General features: G+C 36.9%; 1 protein-coding gene and 1 pseudogene across 2 annotated transcripts in view; one reads left to right on the top strand and one right to left on the bottom strand.

Moving 5' to 3' along the window:
• LOC107967437 (ovostatin-like) overlaps nt 1-15,552 on the bottom strand; it is a 46,811-nt gene that overhangs the window by 8,448 nt on the left and 22,811 nt on the right. For both annotated transcript variants that reach the window (XM_063786297.1, XM_063786298.1), the window contains 7 exons: nt 8,845-9,003; nt 7,701-7,931; nt 3,259-3,319; nt 2,564-2,709; nt 2,071-2,220; nt 1,184-1,354; nt 160-256 (listed from right to left, as the gene is read on the bottom strand). In XM_063786297.1, the coding sequence (XP_063642367.1) occupies nt 160-256; nt 1,184-1,354; nt 2,071-2,220; nt 2,564-2,709; nt 3,259-3,319; nt 7,701-7,931; nt 8,845-9,003 (1,015 nt within the window). The remainder of the gene's footprint in view (nt 1-159; nt 257-1,183; nt 1,355-2,070; nt 2,221-2,563; nt 2,710-3,258; nt 3,320-7,700; nt 7,932-8,844; nt 9,004-15,552) is intronic.
• LOC107973198 (ran-binding protein 6-like) lies at nt 12,095-14,377 on the top strand (annotated as a pseudogene).

Raw genomic sequence — 15,552 nt, 5'->3', positions numbered from 1 at the left:
ATTCTCACTGTATTTCTAACATCTGATATGACAGGCACATTAAATGAATTAAAAGACAAAGCAAAAGAAAATAATCACCTCCCTTCTTTTCCCAATCAGTTTAAAAGCATTAAGAGATTATAACCTGTCACCTGCCCTTCGCATTATACTGTGACTTACCTAAGGGTATGTAATCAGTAGAGTCAAGATGGTTAGAATCCTTGCACAATACTGGTTTCCGGAGGTGAGAGTTGGTAAAAATCTTTAATCCTGTTGCCTTTCAAGATAAAATCAATTTTAGATCACATAACAACATAAGACTAGCAGTCTGGACTGGTTTTTTGTTCTATGTATATTTTCAATTTCCACTTATTTCTTTCTCCATCTCTAATTGTCATATATTTAGAGATACTTCACTGACATTTCCTAAATTTCATGTCTTTGAGTTCCTTAGTTTCTCTAATTCTAATGGCTTTTGCTCTATTTTCCTAATTAAGAGCTGTTGATGAAAACCTTTAAATAAGAGAGGACAAAAAAAGACATCTCATATCATATCCCACTATACTTTCACTACTTTGAATTTGGCATTTTTAAGTAGGGATAGTATCTCACTTATAAACACTTTAAATATAGTAGAATACTTTAAAATAGTAGAAATCAAATTCGAGGGTAGATGTAGGAGCAAAATGGGGATTTATATTAGACACCAGTATATAATGTACATAATATTATGTCAGGAAAGCTGATAATTCCCTCACATATTAGTTCTTTTCCTAATATTATAATATTATTAGTTATTTAAAATATTATTATAGTTTTATAATGAAGTTCTAATAACCTTATAACTTAACCTTATTATAACATTATAATAACCTTATAACTTTATAATTATAACTTTAAAACTTTTAAATAAAATTATATTAATACAACTTTAAAAAATATATTATAACTTTATAATTTATTATAACTATATAGAATATTATAGCTTTATAATATTATAACTATTATATAATTATAACTATAAGAACTTTATTAAAGTCTTTTTGCTATTATAACATTATTTGAGATATTATTTCTCAGACATTAGTACTAATTGTAAATTTGTACTCTAAGAATTCTGAGATTAAAAACCCACACCATGAATATTTCTATTTATTTATATATTGTCACATATATTCACCATTTTAAGACTTAGTTGCCTTACCTTCACAAGGTCATAGCCATCTTTTCCAAAGTCAGCCCATGCAGGTGTGTAATAAATTCCATTGTAAAGGATATGTTCATCTTCAAGACACGGCACTTTAAGGCCATCTTCTAAGTTAAGTCCTCTGAAGTAATAGCCATGTAGTTCGCTGGAATATAGCTGACTGTACACCTAGATGGTAGAAGAGAATCAACTGTATTTTTTCATAGAAAACAATTCATTTTTCCCCACAAGCAGTATATAAATAACCTATATAATCCTATGAATATCCTATGTAGAACTGTCATCATACCTATACCAAATAAACACATATTGAGAAAGTATAGGATCTTAGATCTGTAAAAACTTTGAAATACTATTTAATCAGTTAAATAATTGCTGGCTAAATCACATTAAAACTAACAAAAAGTCCATGAGGCTCAACTGGATTTTAATACATTCCAGATAAAGGCACTGCTCAATACTCTTTGAGGACTCATTCAAGGACATTGTTAGAGAATGTTCTCGGTTAATTTACTAAATCTCCCTGAGCCTAAGATCAGACATTAATCAAAATGGGAATACTGCATTAGTTCTATAGGGTTGATTAATATGAGAATAAAATTAAATAATAGATACGGGAATACTCAGTAGAGCAAGTGTCAAATAGTAGACCTTTAGCAATTGTTATTTATTTTTAAAAGTGTTGCTCATTTTTTCCATAAGAGAATCAGTATAATTGGAGTAGAGTCATTGTACATGATTTCTAACCTAAAATATTTTTTATGCCTGGAACTCTGGACAACTTCTTTCTCCTCTAGTTTATTTAAGGTACCCTGTTTTTATCCAAAGGTAAAGACATAAAACTATACTGTTGGTGGTAAACAAAGATGGTTTTAATCACTCACAGTTTGTGCTGACAGCTGACCATAATTCCTTAGTAGCAATACACTCTGGTCTACAGCCCAAAGAGCACAAAGAGAGGTTGAAGCAGCTGAGACTTGAAGATCGATATTGGATCCTGGTAAACTTTTTTCTTTAGAAAAATTTAAGTTGACCTGAAAATGAAAATAAAAGGGCAAAAGGATGGCAAGCCATATGAGAAGAATCATCTTTTAGACTATTCTTAACTTTTTTAAAAACACACATAAGTTAAAAGGGCTTTCTGTGCTTTACCCACCTAATAATATTATTATTAGGAACAACTGGATTTGGAACAACATCCAAAGTGAATGCTATAATCCTGCTACTCTTCAATCATCCAACATATTAACTTCTCCATAGCTTTCTTTTATTTTTCATTTTGCAATTCTATGAAAAATTGGGAGTTTAAACCCAACAGTCTCTTAAGTTCTCCTTAGTTTTCCCCCAAATTAAAAAAGAATCATTTTTGGCACCTACCTGATTTTCGAAGCATTTCTCAATTAGGAATTGGGTGCTATCAGTGACCATTTCTCCTCCAGGATGCAAGCTATAGACAAGCATATCTACTGAGGGCGCTAATTCAGGGTTAACGTCTATAGAAATGGAAAATATGCCCTTCCTCCCTGTGAAAAGAAAATTTCAAACCGAAAAAGTGCTTTGGTGAGATAGCTGACTGTCATCTTGCAGAAACCCTCCACTGAGCTTCTAGCCATCCTACCCACTGCCAAAGAGACTGCCCCAACCCACAAAATTTAATTTATAAAGCATTTCTAGGAGGAGTTCATAACCTATTCCATAAATTATAAAAGAAAGAAATAGTTGAACATTTCTTATTACGTCAAACTTCAGTCTACTTTTGTTTCTTTTTAAAAATCCCTTCTTGTTTGAATGTAAAAGTACTTACCTGTCGTTCTTGGAAAAGAAAGGGAAGGACAATGACCCTTTCCCATTATAGTAGTGTTTGGAATATAATTAATGCACTATTAAGTAATTATTTTTTCATTTGGCATTGTGCCTATTCACATGTCTTTACATGTTCCCCAAGGGTAGTTTAGGGGGCAGTAAACAGTCCTAAAATGGGAGGATTGTGACTTTTAAAGAAAAATGTAAAATATATCCCAATTAAAGCATTCTATTTGTATTAAATTATATGCTAAAATTAGAGGTCTCACCATTTTCGTTGATCTCAATTTTCTGTTGCCCATGAAGAATGATTACACCTTTTGAAATCACCTAGGAAAATGAAAATATAATCATAAAGTTTAGAGGATAGAAACTAAATTTCATTTAATTATAAACGAATGTGATTTACCTCCTTTTCTTGTCTGAGCAATACTATTGACCTGTTTACTAGTAAACTCAGGTTACCAGTAAATAAGCATATGACTCTAATAGCTATATTCAAGAGAATTTAGGAGTCACAGATAAACTTGCTATAAAGCAATTTAATGTTCCACATTCCAAAACAGTTTTCTAAGACCAATAAACAACTTTTTATTCATATTTGCAAATGCTGAATTACATCTAAATTTATTTAGTTCAGTGAAACAAAGTTACACAAAGGCATTAAGAGTCTCCCAGTGCTTGTCTGGTTTTCTGAAAGGTGTGTTTGATATGCAAGGTATAAGCAAGGCCTGTTCATCCATCTCCACCCAAAATTTAAAGAAAAGAAAATAAAGTAGCAAGCTGGGGGTGCTCCAGAAAAAAGCTTCTCTCACTTCACCTTTATCAGCAACTGTGTGCAAATTTGCATCAGTAGCCGGGCGCGGTGGCTCACGCCTGTAATCCCAGCACTTTGGGAGGCCGAGGCGGGGGGATCACGAGGTCAGGAGATCGAGACCATCCTGGCTAACACGGTGAAACCCCATCTCTACTAAAAATACAAAAAATTAGCCGGGCGTGGTAGCGGGCGCCTGTAGTCCCAGCTACTCGGGAGGCTGAGGCAGGAGAATGGCGTGAACCCGGGAGGCGGAGCTTGCAGTGAGCCGAGATCGCGCCACTGCACTCCAGCCTGGGCGACAGAGCGAGACTCCGTCTCAAAAAAAAAAAAAAAAAAAAAAATTTGCATCAGTAGACTTTTGTTATGATCTCTAAAGTGCAAACAAAGGCTGGACACTTGAAATCTAGTACAAACTCCTTGAATTTTTAAATTACAGTTTTAGAATATTATTTTAAAAGATGCTGAGACTTGCAGAAAATTTAAAGCTTCCATAAGATCTTGCAGCTTGAAATTGCAGGAGCTGGTACTCCTAGTCCGTTTAATATTTCACTGAATATTAAAATTGCTTTAAATCTCTGAAGTGCCAAGCTTGGGTTATTAGTTTATAAAAAAAGAACTGAGCCTCAACTAGCTGGAAAATATTGTTTTGGGAACTAGAACATTTGCAAAAAGGCATAAAGCTCAAAGTTTAATGAGCCTGAGAGGTCTCAGCACTGTTAGCTGTAGTAGCTCACTGACTTCTCAAAATGGAAAGACAGCTCTCGTAACAGGTGAGTAAACTGAAGAGGCACACAGAGGTACTGATATTTGTCAGGTCACACAATTAAGAAAAAAGCTTAAAAGACTGAGTATCAAATTAATTACTGAAAGCCTGAGAATCAAATTAATTCAGCCTCTATCCATTCATTCTAAAATATGATATTGAGGGTTCTCTCTGTGATGTGTACCCTGCTAGGCAGAATTAAAGTCCACCCAGCCTATTATGAAAGAATATGTAGAAGACTGGAATTGTCTAGGAGATTAGAAAGTTTCATTTAAGCCAAGAGATGAATGCTGAGGAGGAATCAGCTTGGAAAATGAGGTGCAGGCAGATTGGGAACTGTGGTAGCAAATGGGAACGAAGATTGTTATGGGCAGAAGGGAAAACCTGTGGGAGGCTTCGGAGCCAGAAAAGCACATGGCTTGTCCAGGAAAATGAAAGCCCTCTGTGTCTGCAATAAAGAAGGCTGAAGTGTAGAATGATGCAAAATGAAGCGGGCGAGCTTCACAGGTGCAGAGCAGATACAGTGTTGCAGGCAAAAGAAAGGAGTCTGGTATTTGTTTTAATAGAAATAGGCAGTCATTAACTCTATTTCAATTAAGGGAGTGAAATAAATAATCCTAATTGCTTTTTTTAAAAAAATCACTCTAGATTTCCAGAATAAAGAAAGAAGAAAAGGAGGGAGGAAGAAAGAAGGGAGAGAGGAAGGAAAAGGCTACTAGCAGACTCATTTAAAATGGAAATGAGGTAAAGTAATTGTAAAGGCCTTATCAGATCAGAGGGGGGCAAACCTAAGCTATTTCAAGAGGGAAGCTGATGACAAGTAGATCAATTCACACCACAGACCTGCAAAATGGCTCAGCTCTGGATTGGGAAGTACTGGATATTAAGTCGAGCAGAGGTGTGGCCAGAAAAGAAGGCAAAAGTCAGGGGCATGTGGGAGTGTCTTTATAAAAACTAGTTAAGAGGTTCAGCTTCCCTGTAATCCCAGTACTTTGGGAGGCCGAGGCGGGCAGATCACCAGGTCAGGAGATCGCGACCATCCTGGCTAACACGGTGAAACCCCGTCTCTACTAAAAAAATACAAAAAAATTAGCCAGGCGTGGTGGCGGGCGCCTGTAGTCCCAGCTACTTGGGAGGCCGAGGCAGGAGAATGCCGTGAACCCAGGACACGGAGCTTTCAGTGAGCGGAGATCGAGCCACTGCACTCCAGCCTGGGCGACCGAGCGAGGCTCTGTCTCAAAAAAAAAAAAAAAAAAAGAGGTTCAGCTTCTCACTCAAGGATGCTTGGTATTTCTCACACCCCAGTATGGCAATATTAGTGTTGACATGTTGAAGGATTTCTGTACCGGTTGGTAAAGAGCCACTTCCCTGAGCTCCCCAGAGTCCCCTCCCTGCTTCCCTAGAACCTCTCCTCCACAACCAGCTCCTCCCACTCCCACCACTTTGCCCCCAGTCTAAATGAGCCATGCTTGGCTTAGCTAAGGGCTTCAGTGGAATTATGACTCATACCTTTTCTGATGGTTTGGTGTCCATACCTTGCTGGTTTGAAATATTTTAATGTTTGTGGAAATGATGAAGGAAAGAAAAAATGCGAGAGATAATATAATGAAAAAGTGATAGAAATTGGTGATGCAGTAAATAGCATGAAAAAAAGAAGTATCAAAAGACTATTCCAGAATTCTAAGTTTGCAAAATGTGAGAAATCATGTGGTGCTACTTTCATTCTTCACATAGATAGACTCAAACACCTTTAGTTCTCAGAATAATACACTTCAGCCATCTTTGACCTCTTATATTATTTCCTAAAATAAGCTAAATGTGTTTCTCATATCCTCTAATCATCCAGAAAACTCCTATTCATCCCACAAAACCCTATTTAGGCATATTCTCTTTATGTATTTTTTCCTTAAAAATATGTATATACATAGAAATGTAAATATATATCTTTTTCCTAAACTAGTGGTTGTCAAATTTTAATGTGCTTCGGAGGACAAGATTTCTAACTCATTCCTGGAATTTTTTTTTTTTTTTTTTTTTTTGAGACAGAGTCTTGCTCTGTCACCCAGGTTGGAGTGCAGTGGCACCATCTCCGCTCACTGCAAGCTCCGCCTCCTGGGTTCACGCCATTCTCCTGCCTCAGCCTCCTGAGTAGCTGGGACTACAGGCGCCCGCCACCATGCCAGGCTGATTTCTTTTTGTATTTTTAGTGGAGACGTGGTTTCACCGTGTTAGCCAGGATGGTCTGGATCTCCTGACCTCGTGATCCGCCCATCTCGGCCCCTCAAAGTGCTGGGATTACAGGCGTGAGCCACTGCGCCTGGCCACTTATTCCCAGAATTTCTAAATTATTCCCAGGTGATGCTGATACTGCTACTCTAGGAAATATACTCTGATAATCACTGTCCTAAACTCTAGCTAAAGTTAATCATTCATTTTTCTGTAACACCTCAGTGGCCATACATGTTTCATTTGTAACACTTATGTAATTCTAATATATGTTTTGTCCCCAGTTATACTTTTTCTATTTCTTCTACTGTTACAATTGCTAATACAGCACCTGGAATATGAAAAACATTCAATAAGTGTTGGCTGATTGAATTAATTCATGTTTCATTAATTTTATATCATCTTCATAAATCTCAATGAAGTATCATGCATCCATTTAGACAGTGTAAAATAATCCATAATAGCAATATATTAAAATCAAACTAATACTTAATATCTTTTGTGTGCCAGAAGTTGGGCAAAGGGCTTTATATGTATTATTAAATAATTATCTTGATGATTAGACAATATATTACAAAAAACTAAGATTCTCTAGAGGTTGAAGTGGCTTTCAAAAAGTAACACAAAGCTAGTACATATCAGAACTCTGGTTTGATCCCAGCAATGTCCAAATAGAAATGGGTAACTCTGAAGAAAGGGTCTGAGAATGACAGAGTGCATATGGGTTGTGGTGGCATGGCCTTTTCCCTCCTTTCTTAAAAATAGATATCAGTTATATAAGTTTTATCATTTATGTTAACTTTGAGCTTCCTCGTGGCATATAGGTACAGGGATTTCATTAGGTTCAAAGAAGTTTTAAAGAAAAGAAACAATTTTGGTTGTGGAAGAATATTTTCAGCTCATACCAAATAATTGAAGTCTGCTGTGTAGGTTTTGTCTTCAAAGTCTTCCACATTGAGAACGTAGTGCACTAGCACCCTCTTCTGCTGGTTGAATCTCAGTTCTTCCATCTCTTGGACAATCTTTAGGAAGCTATTCGTCTTGGAGTAAAATCGATATGCAAAGTACTCAGGCTGAGGGTATTGAGGCAACACCCAGCCATGAGCCTGGCAATTTTCATTGGCCTTGTAGGCTGCCTAGACAAAAAATCAAACTTACGGTTATTTTAGGATAAAGAGAAAGGATGAGTGAAAGAATATTTGATAAGATGGTTTATCATCATGCTGCTTTATCTCTGCAAGAAAATTTTATAGCCATTCTACATTAAATCTAACCCAATTCCCCATTTTCTAGTTATACTCCAGAGCGACCACTATGGTTTTTACAATTTAGTCTATTCAAGTCCTACTTCAATAATATTACATTAAATATTTTACTGTATTCTTTACTATAATTATTACTTTTGCTAGCATGTAGATTGCTATATCTCCCTCACTATAATACGAAGAACCCATGACTGCAAACGTTTACCTTGCTACTGATAACATAATATGAAGTTTTGCTGAAAGATGGGAAAGTTTTTATGAAATACAGCAAGGAGTTTACTCTGACCATAGTAATTTACCATTATTAACACAAAAAGTCTGAGGAGTCCTTTAAAAATATCTAGGAAGGATTGATATTTAATTATTACAGATAGTAGTTTACTTCTCTCTTGAATATATCCAGAGAAATTCTTTACATTATTCCAAGGTAATAGATTACAGGGTTTCTCAAATATTTCCTTCTATAAAAACACAATTCTCTTTCTATTTCCTTAATAAAAGTGAAGCGTTGCTTATTTTCAGCTAATTCTCCTTTATACAATTTAGTATGTATGCTATCCTTCTGTCTTTTCCCGGGACTCTTAAAATAATTTTTAACCTACTTTTCATAGGGCCTATATTCTTAATATTTAACTATTTTTCAGTACTCTAGATTCACACCAAGGTGTATCTTTTCATTTCTGTTCCATAAATATAATTTCGCATAGACCTAAACCTTAGCTAGCCAGTGCAGTTTTTTGTTTGCTTGTTTGTTTTTATTTTACTTGCCTTTCGTTTAACTTACTTTCAAAGTGATATTTGGGTATGTAAACGTATATGTGTCCAAGAAAAACTGAGTGATGCCATTTACATCTGTGGTGTAGTTTCCCACGATTTTGTCCTTCAGATGCAACTGGACAACTTCATTTGGGATTGGAGAGTTGTCTGGATTAAGCAATTTAATCTGTACAGGAGGAAGAAAATACATTTCGGAAGCATGTAGTAAATTTGGGAATCCATTTTGATGGCATTTGCCAAGCTTCTATCATGGGGACCCCCGCTCTCCTTGGTGCGTATGCACTTCCTGCGTGGTTTCATCTATTCCTGTTGAGTGTATGACATGTACCATTAATATACTAATGAGCCTAAACTCTGTTTCTCCTGCCCACGAAGATCTCTGAAAACTCAGGCCCATAGAATTAATCATCCTGAGTATTTTTTATAATAAAAATGCTACAGAAACTCTCAAATTGGAATGATTTATTACTGTGCCCAACCTTCCTTTTTTTCTCTCTCTTATTTATCTCAGTGAATACCTCAACCATTCACTTAGTCACTGAAGTCAAATATCTAGAGACATCTTAGACTTTTTATTTACCTTCTCCTATAATTTTCAATTGTTGATCAAATATTTTCAATTGTATCTTTTTAACATTTTCTGTTTCCAACTGATCATGTTTGTTCCTGTTGCTATTCCTTGTATCAATATCTTATCTTTTTCCCCTCATACGTCTTCTATTTTTTTCTATCCAGTCTCTCTCTCCTGTCTGTATTGCTTTTGCTTGTTCTTTCTCTATACTGGCATCAAACCAAATTTTCTAAAATGCAAAATTTAGCATTATCCTCCCTAAAACATTGTAGTGACTGCTCTGATAGGCCATGGTTATTCGCTAGAAATCTCTTTCTCATTCTCTTACTAGTACAGGCAATGATTGCTTTAAAAAGTCCCTTCTGAAATTGTATGATTTGTAGTAGATACAATGCCTGCATCAGTATCTATGCCAGTTTGAAGCCTTTAAAGGCACCTTCTTAACAACATCTAAGGCCACAACAACCAGAAGAAGACTGTCTGAGACATCCTTTTTTTAGCTCAGTCAGTTTCTGCAAAACAACTTCTGCTTTGAGCCTTTCATCTTATTTCTGCCACTTATCATTTTCCTGCTGGTCCAAGCAAACACAATCCTTTTTTCTTGCTCAGCATCTGTAGACTGATGCCTCATTTGCACTATCTACACAGATTTGGAACTTAGTTTCATCTCAAGGCTTGATCTTCTAAGAAAAATTCAACTTGTCTCAGCAATCCACAGGCCACAGACACGTGACACCATGCCTTCATGATCACACAGAGGTTTGCTCTAATTTTAGTACACCTAGTCTAGAAAGATCCTTTGAGTCCCTTCCAGTCACAGAAAGATGAACAAGCCATGTGATTTCTGGGCACTTTCCTTTCTTTCTTTGTCCCCAAACCCAAATAGTGCCCCAAGTGATGACACCAGGCCCATTATCAACTGCTGGGGCCAGGCATGCAACACTTCATTAGCAGATGTTTCTTGTGGCAAAGGTATTTGTCGTATGTCCTACAATTTTAAACAGTATCATTTCAGCCATCCACGGATGCTGCTGCTGTCACTTATAAAGAAATACCCTTGTTAGCCCACCGCCTTGCCCAGCTTTCTATGTTCACATATGTTACTCTTGGAGTCATAGCTCTGAGGTCTTGAAATTTGTAGGGGACACTAAAAAAGCAGATAGTACCTTCATTCTGGTAATAAAGCTTACTCTTTAAAAGCGCTCCCTAGCAATACTGAGCCACGTGTTTCATGGCCTTATGACACAACGCATGGCCAGATAAACCATTTTTAATTTCCAGTAATGCAGCTACTGTAGTGACTCACTATATCACAGAGAAACCAGTCCCTTTTCCAAAAGTAGAACAGGAATGACTTGTTTCTCCTGGCATATCTCCTGGAAGTGATCAGAGCATTCACCACTGTGAAATGGCCAAAAACCCAAAAGATACCACTTTATACAACCATATTTTTGAACTAAAGCATTTTATTGTTTGAGACTCACATCTGTTTATAGCTGCCATTGGTCTCCCTAAAATGATCAAGGAAATAAGAGCTCTTATATATGAGTTTTCAGGAACTAATTCTTTCAAATGCTAATGAAGAGGGTGTGTCCAGGCAGGACACTGTACTGTATTACAATATATTAATAACAGACTACTTTGTCCACGGATGCCTGATTCATGTAGGTACTACCTATTCCCTACCTCCCTGACAAACTATTACCACCCTCAGCTGGTTTTCCCAGCTCTCCTCTATAGGAAAAGGTGTCTTGGAGTTCCTGATTATAGGATAAGATAATACTATACCTTAAAGTGTCAAGAAGCTTTGAGAGGGAATGGGAAGGAGCTGGGCCTTAATGACTAGGCTAGGGCTTAAGTACACACATACACATACACATACACATACACATACACACACACACACACACCCCTCTCAACCATGTCTTATGCTAGAGAAGACAGAAATAAAACCCCTGAGTTAATCTGGAGCATGATTGACTGGCAGATTTTAGTGGATTATTGCTAATTTTTTAGAGGGGATAATAGGATTTAGGTAATCTTTTTAAAAATATCTCAAATCACCCTTCATTGAGAATCACTATTCTAAGAGTGGCAAAATTCTAATTTATCACTTTTTAACTTATTAGCCAATAAATGTTGCCATTTGGCAATGTCTGCAAACACTTTGGGCTATCACAAATAGGAAGAGGATGGTGCTACATCCCAGGTAGAGACCTGGGATGTTGCTAAACTCTTACCATGCACAGGGTAGCCCCCACAGCAAAGTATTATCTGGCCCAAAATTTCAGTTGTGCCAAGGCTAAGAAAGAATGGTTTAGAGAAACAATGCATCTAAGTAATTCTTGTCAATGTCTGCTAACATCTCAGTAAGAGAGGAAGAGTGCTCTCTGTGAAAAGTACATGACACTACCTACATTATATTCTTGCCTACTGTACCCACCAAAAATGAACTTGAATCTGATCAAGCTTCTGAACCTCACTACTGGTTTATAGGAAACACAGAGGACTGAAAGTAGTTACTTCTGGGGAAGTATTCATGAAATGAAGGGATTAGAGGGGACAGGTGCTCATTGTCCTTCATATTTTAATTTATAGTGTTATTTTTCTTGTTAATATATGTGTTGTCTGCAATTTAAAAATTACTTATTTTCCTTCCCAGTCATGGTAGCTTTGACAGAGCATAATGGCGGCGACCACGTCCACAGGGGTGCCGGCGAACTTGTCAGAAAAGCAAAGAGTTTTATCAGCTTCTGAAGAACCTGATCAATCCAAGCTGTATGGTGCGGAGGCAAGCAGAGGAAATCTGTGAAAATATCCCAGGATCCTCATCCAAGGGTGAGGGCTCCAGCCTGTACTACACTTGGACAGATGGCTACAGGTTTTGCACCCAATTTCCAAAAGAAATTTCATGAAACAGTGATTCCGGCTCTGTTACGTACCACGGAAAATCAAGGTAATCAGTGGGTGCAATCACATGCAGATTCTGCTCTTACTGTTTTTATTGAAGACTGCCCCAAATCATTCCTAGTTCTATATTTGGATAGTATGGTGAAAAATCTACATTCTGTCTTGGTGATTAAGCTTGAAGAGTTGATTCGGAATGGAACTAAGCTGGCCCTGGAATAACTTGTGGCAACCATCGCATCAGTTGCAGATACAATAGAAGAAAAATTTGTCCCATATTATGATATATTCATGCCCTCACTAAAGCACATCATTGAGCTTGCTGTTCAGAAGGAACTCAAGCTTCTGAGACGAAAAATTATTGCATGCATTAGCCATATTGGTCTTGCTGTTGGGAAGAAAAAATTTATGTAAGATGCATCAAATGTGATGCAGCTCTTGTTGAAGACACAATCAGACTTAAATAATACGGAAGATAATGACCCTCAGACCTCTTACATGGTTTCAGCATGGGCTAGAAAGTATAAAATTCTTGGAAAAGATTTTCAACAGTACCTTTCCCTGGTTATCGAGCCTCTTATTAAGACTGCTTCAGCTAAACCTGATGTTGCTCTCTTAGACACACAGGATGTGGAGAATATGAATGATGATGATGGCTGGCAACATGTAAATCTTGGAGACCAACAGCGTTTTGGAATTAAAACTTCAGGACTTGAAGCAAAAGTAACTGCTTGCCAGATGTTGGTTTACTATGCTAAGGAGTTAAGGGAAGGGTTTGTGAACTATACAGAACAAGTTGTGAAGCTGATGGTTCCTTTACTGAAATTTTATTTCCATGACAATGTTCGGGTGGCAGCAGCAGAGTCCATGCCTTTTCTCCTGGAATGTGCAAGAATTTGTGGCCCAGAGTATCTTGCACAGATGTGGCAATTCATACATAACCCCTTAATCAAGGCTACTGGTACTGAACCAGATACAGATGTGCTCTCAGAAATAATGAATTATTTTGCAAAGTTCGTTGAAGTTATGGGAGATGATTGCCTTAATGATGAATACTTGGAAGAACTGGGAGGAACACTGAGAGCAAAACTTGAAGGGCACTTTAAAAACGAAGAATTGTGACAGGTTAAAAGTCAGGAAGAAAACTATGATCAAAAGGTTGAGATGTCTCTGCAAGATGAGGATGAATGTGATGTTTATATTCTGACCAAAGTATCAGATATTTTGCACACATTATTTAGTACTTATAAGGAAAAGATTTTACCATGATTTGAACAACTACTTCCATTAATTGTAAATCTAATTTGTTCAAGTCGGCCATGGCTAGGCAGACAGTGGGGATTGTGCATATTTGATGACATCACAGAGCACTGCAATCCAACTTCATTTAAATATGTAGTCCAACTTCATTTAAATATGTAGACTATTTTTGGTGGCCAATGCTACTAAATGTGTGAGATAACAACCCTGAAGTCAGGCAAGCTGCTGCTTATGGCCTGGGTGTCATGGCACAGCTTGGTGGAGATGATTATCATTCTTTATGTTCAGAAGCTGTCCCACTGCTGGTAAAAGTTATTAAGTGTGCAAATTCCAAAACAAACAAAAAAAAACGTCATTGCTACAGAGAACTGTATCTCCGCACGAGGGAAGATTTTGAAGTTTAAGCCTAACTGTGTAAATGTAGATGAAGTTCTTTCATACTGGCTATCATGGCTTCCACTGCATGAAGATAAATAGGAAGCTATTCAGACTTTGAGTTTTCTCTGTGACCTAATTGAAAGTAACCACCCAGTTGTAATTGGTCCAAATAATTCCAATTTTCCCAAAATAATCAGAATAATTGCAGAAGAAAAAATTAATGGGACTATTAACTATGAAGATCCCTGTGCCAAACGCCTAGATGATGTCATGCCTCAGGTACAGACTCCTGAAGATTTATGGTTGGAATGTGTATCTCAACTTGATAATGAACAGCAGGAAGCCTTACAGGAGTTGCTAAATTTTGCTTGAAGCACTTTAATATAACTTGAATATTATCTACCATAAAAGTAACTACAAATAAGTGTTGTGAATGGATTTTATTATAAATCAGTGAACTGTTTTCTCTCTGCTAAGCTGTTTATAGTTCTTCCCATGTTTCTCCAGAATTAGTCAATGTTAGTCCTCTGTTTATCTTGTATGTTTTATCTCCCAAACACAGACCTTGGTGATAACCTGTGCTTCAAGCTGTCTTACAATATTTGTCACCTTTCCCCTAGTTGATGTGAAGTATATAAATTGCTGCTATTTGTTTGAACTATTATCAATGCTAGCCAAGCAGTATACTTGATGTGAAGATGTCATGCTATCACGATATGCTAAGAGCTCATGAAAATAAGACAGAATTTCCAGGACAAACATCTTTGGAATTGTGAGTGAAGGATATAGTGGCAGGCTTGCCCCTCCTTGATTAATACTCTTGATATTTGTGGTGATGGGAGGATGCTGGAACTAGGAGAGAGTTTTGAGATATTGCAGAGGATGTGGGATGTATATAAACTTTTTCATGATGTTCTCCGGGGAACTGGGTGGGACATATCCATATTCTAGTTCCCAAGGTGTCCAGCTGAGAGAGAACTTTTAAATTTCTTTAGCCAGACTGGTCTCTATTTTTTTAAGTTATCCAGGACTCCAAGAACCATAGTTACTGAAAAGGGATTACTGATTCATCTAACATTGGTAGCATGTAACAGTGTTCAACAAATAGTAAGTCATCAGTATTCTTGGGAGTCAGTGTTGTGTGTTTCAGGAGAGTATTAATTTGTATATGTATGCCATTTCCCCCCTGCAAAGCAGTTCAACAAGACGAGAAGCTCTGATGTTAGGGCTTAAATTGATTTATATTTCAAAGAATTCCCTAATAGATTCTATAGTAGCACTGAAGAGTATTCTATTGTAAAACTCAGAGGAAAGCAAATGTAATTTTCTTTGGACATGAAAAAGAAAGCAACTTTGAGAGTAGTCATTTAGCAGTAGATGTGCATTATTATGAGAAAACAGTTCTATAAATTCAGGGTTAATTATATTAATTGGAATGTCGGTCTCTAATGTCTAGCTTATTATAGGGTAGAAAAGAGCTTTCTACTCAGCTAATCATTAATCATTGATCCAAAACTTAAATACATCTATCATTTCCTGGGGCTATTGTGAGTACTGTATATGTATTTAGCAAATATTTAAGACCTAGTAAGTGCTCAA

This window comes from Pan troglodytes, chromosome 10 (genome assembly GCF_028858775.2).
Source record: "Pan troglodytes isolate AG18354 chromosome 10, NHGRI_mPanTro3-v2.0_pri, whole genome shotgun sequence".
NCBI lineage: Eukaryota > Metazoa > Chordata > Mammalia > Primates > Hominidae > Pan > Pan troglodytes.
This window is presented reverse-complemented; position numbering and strand designations above follow the sequence as displayed.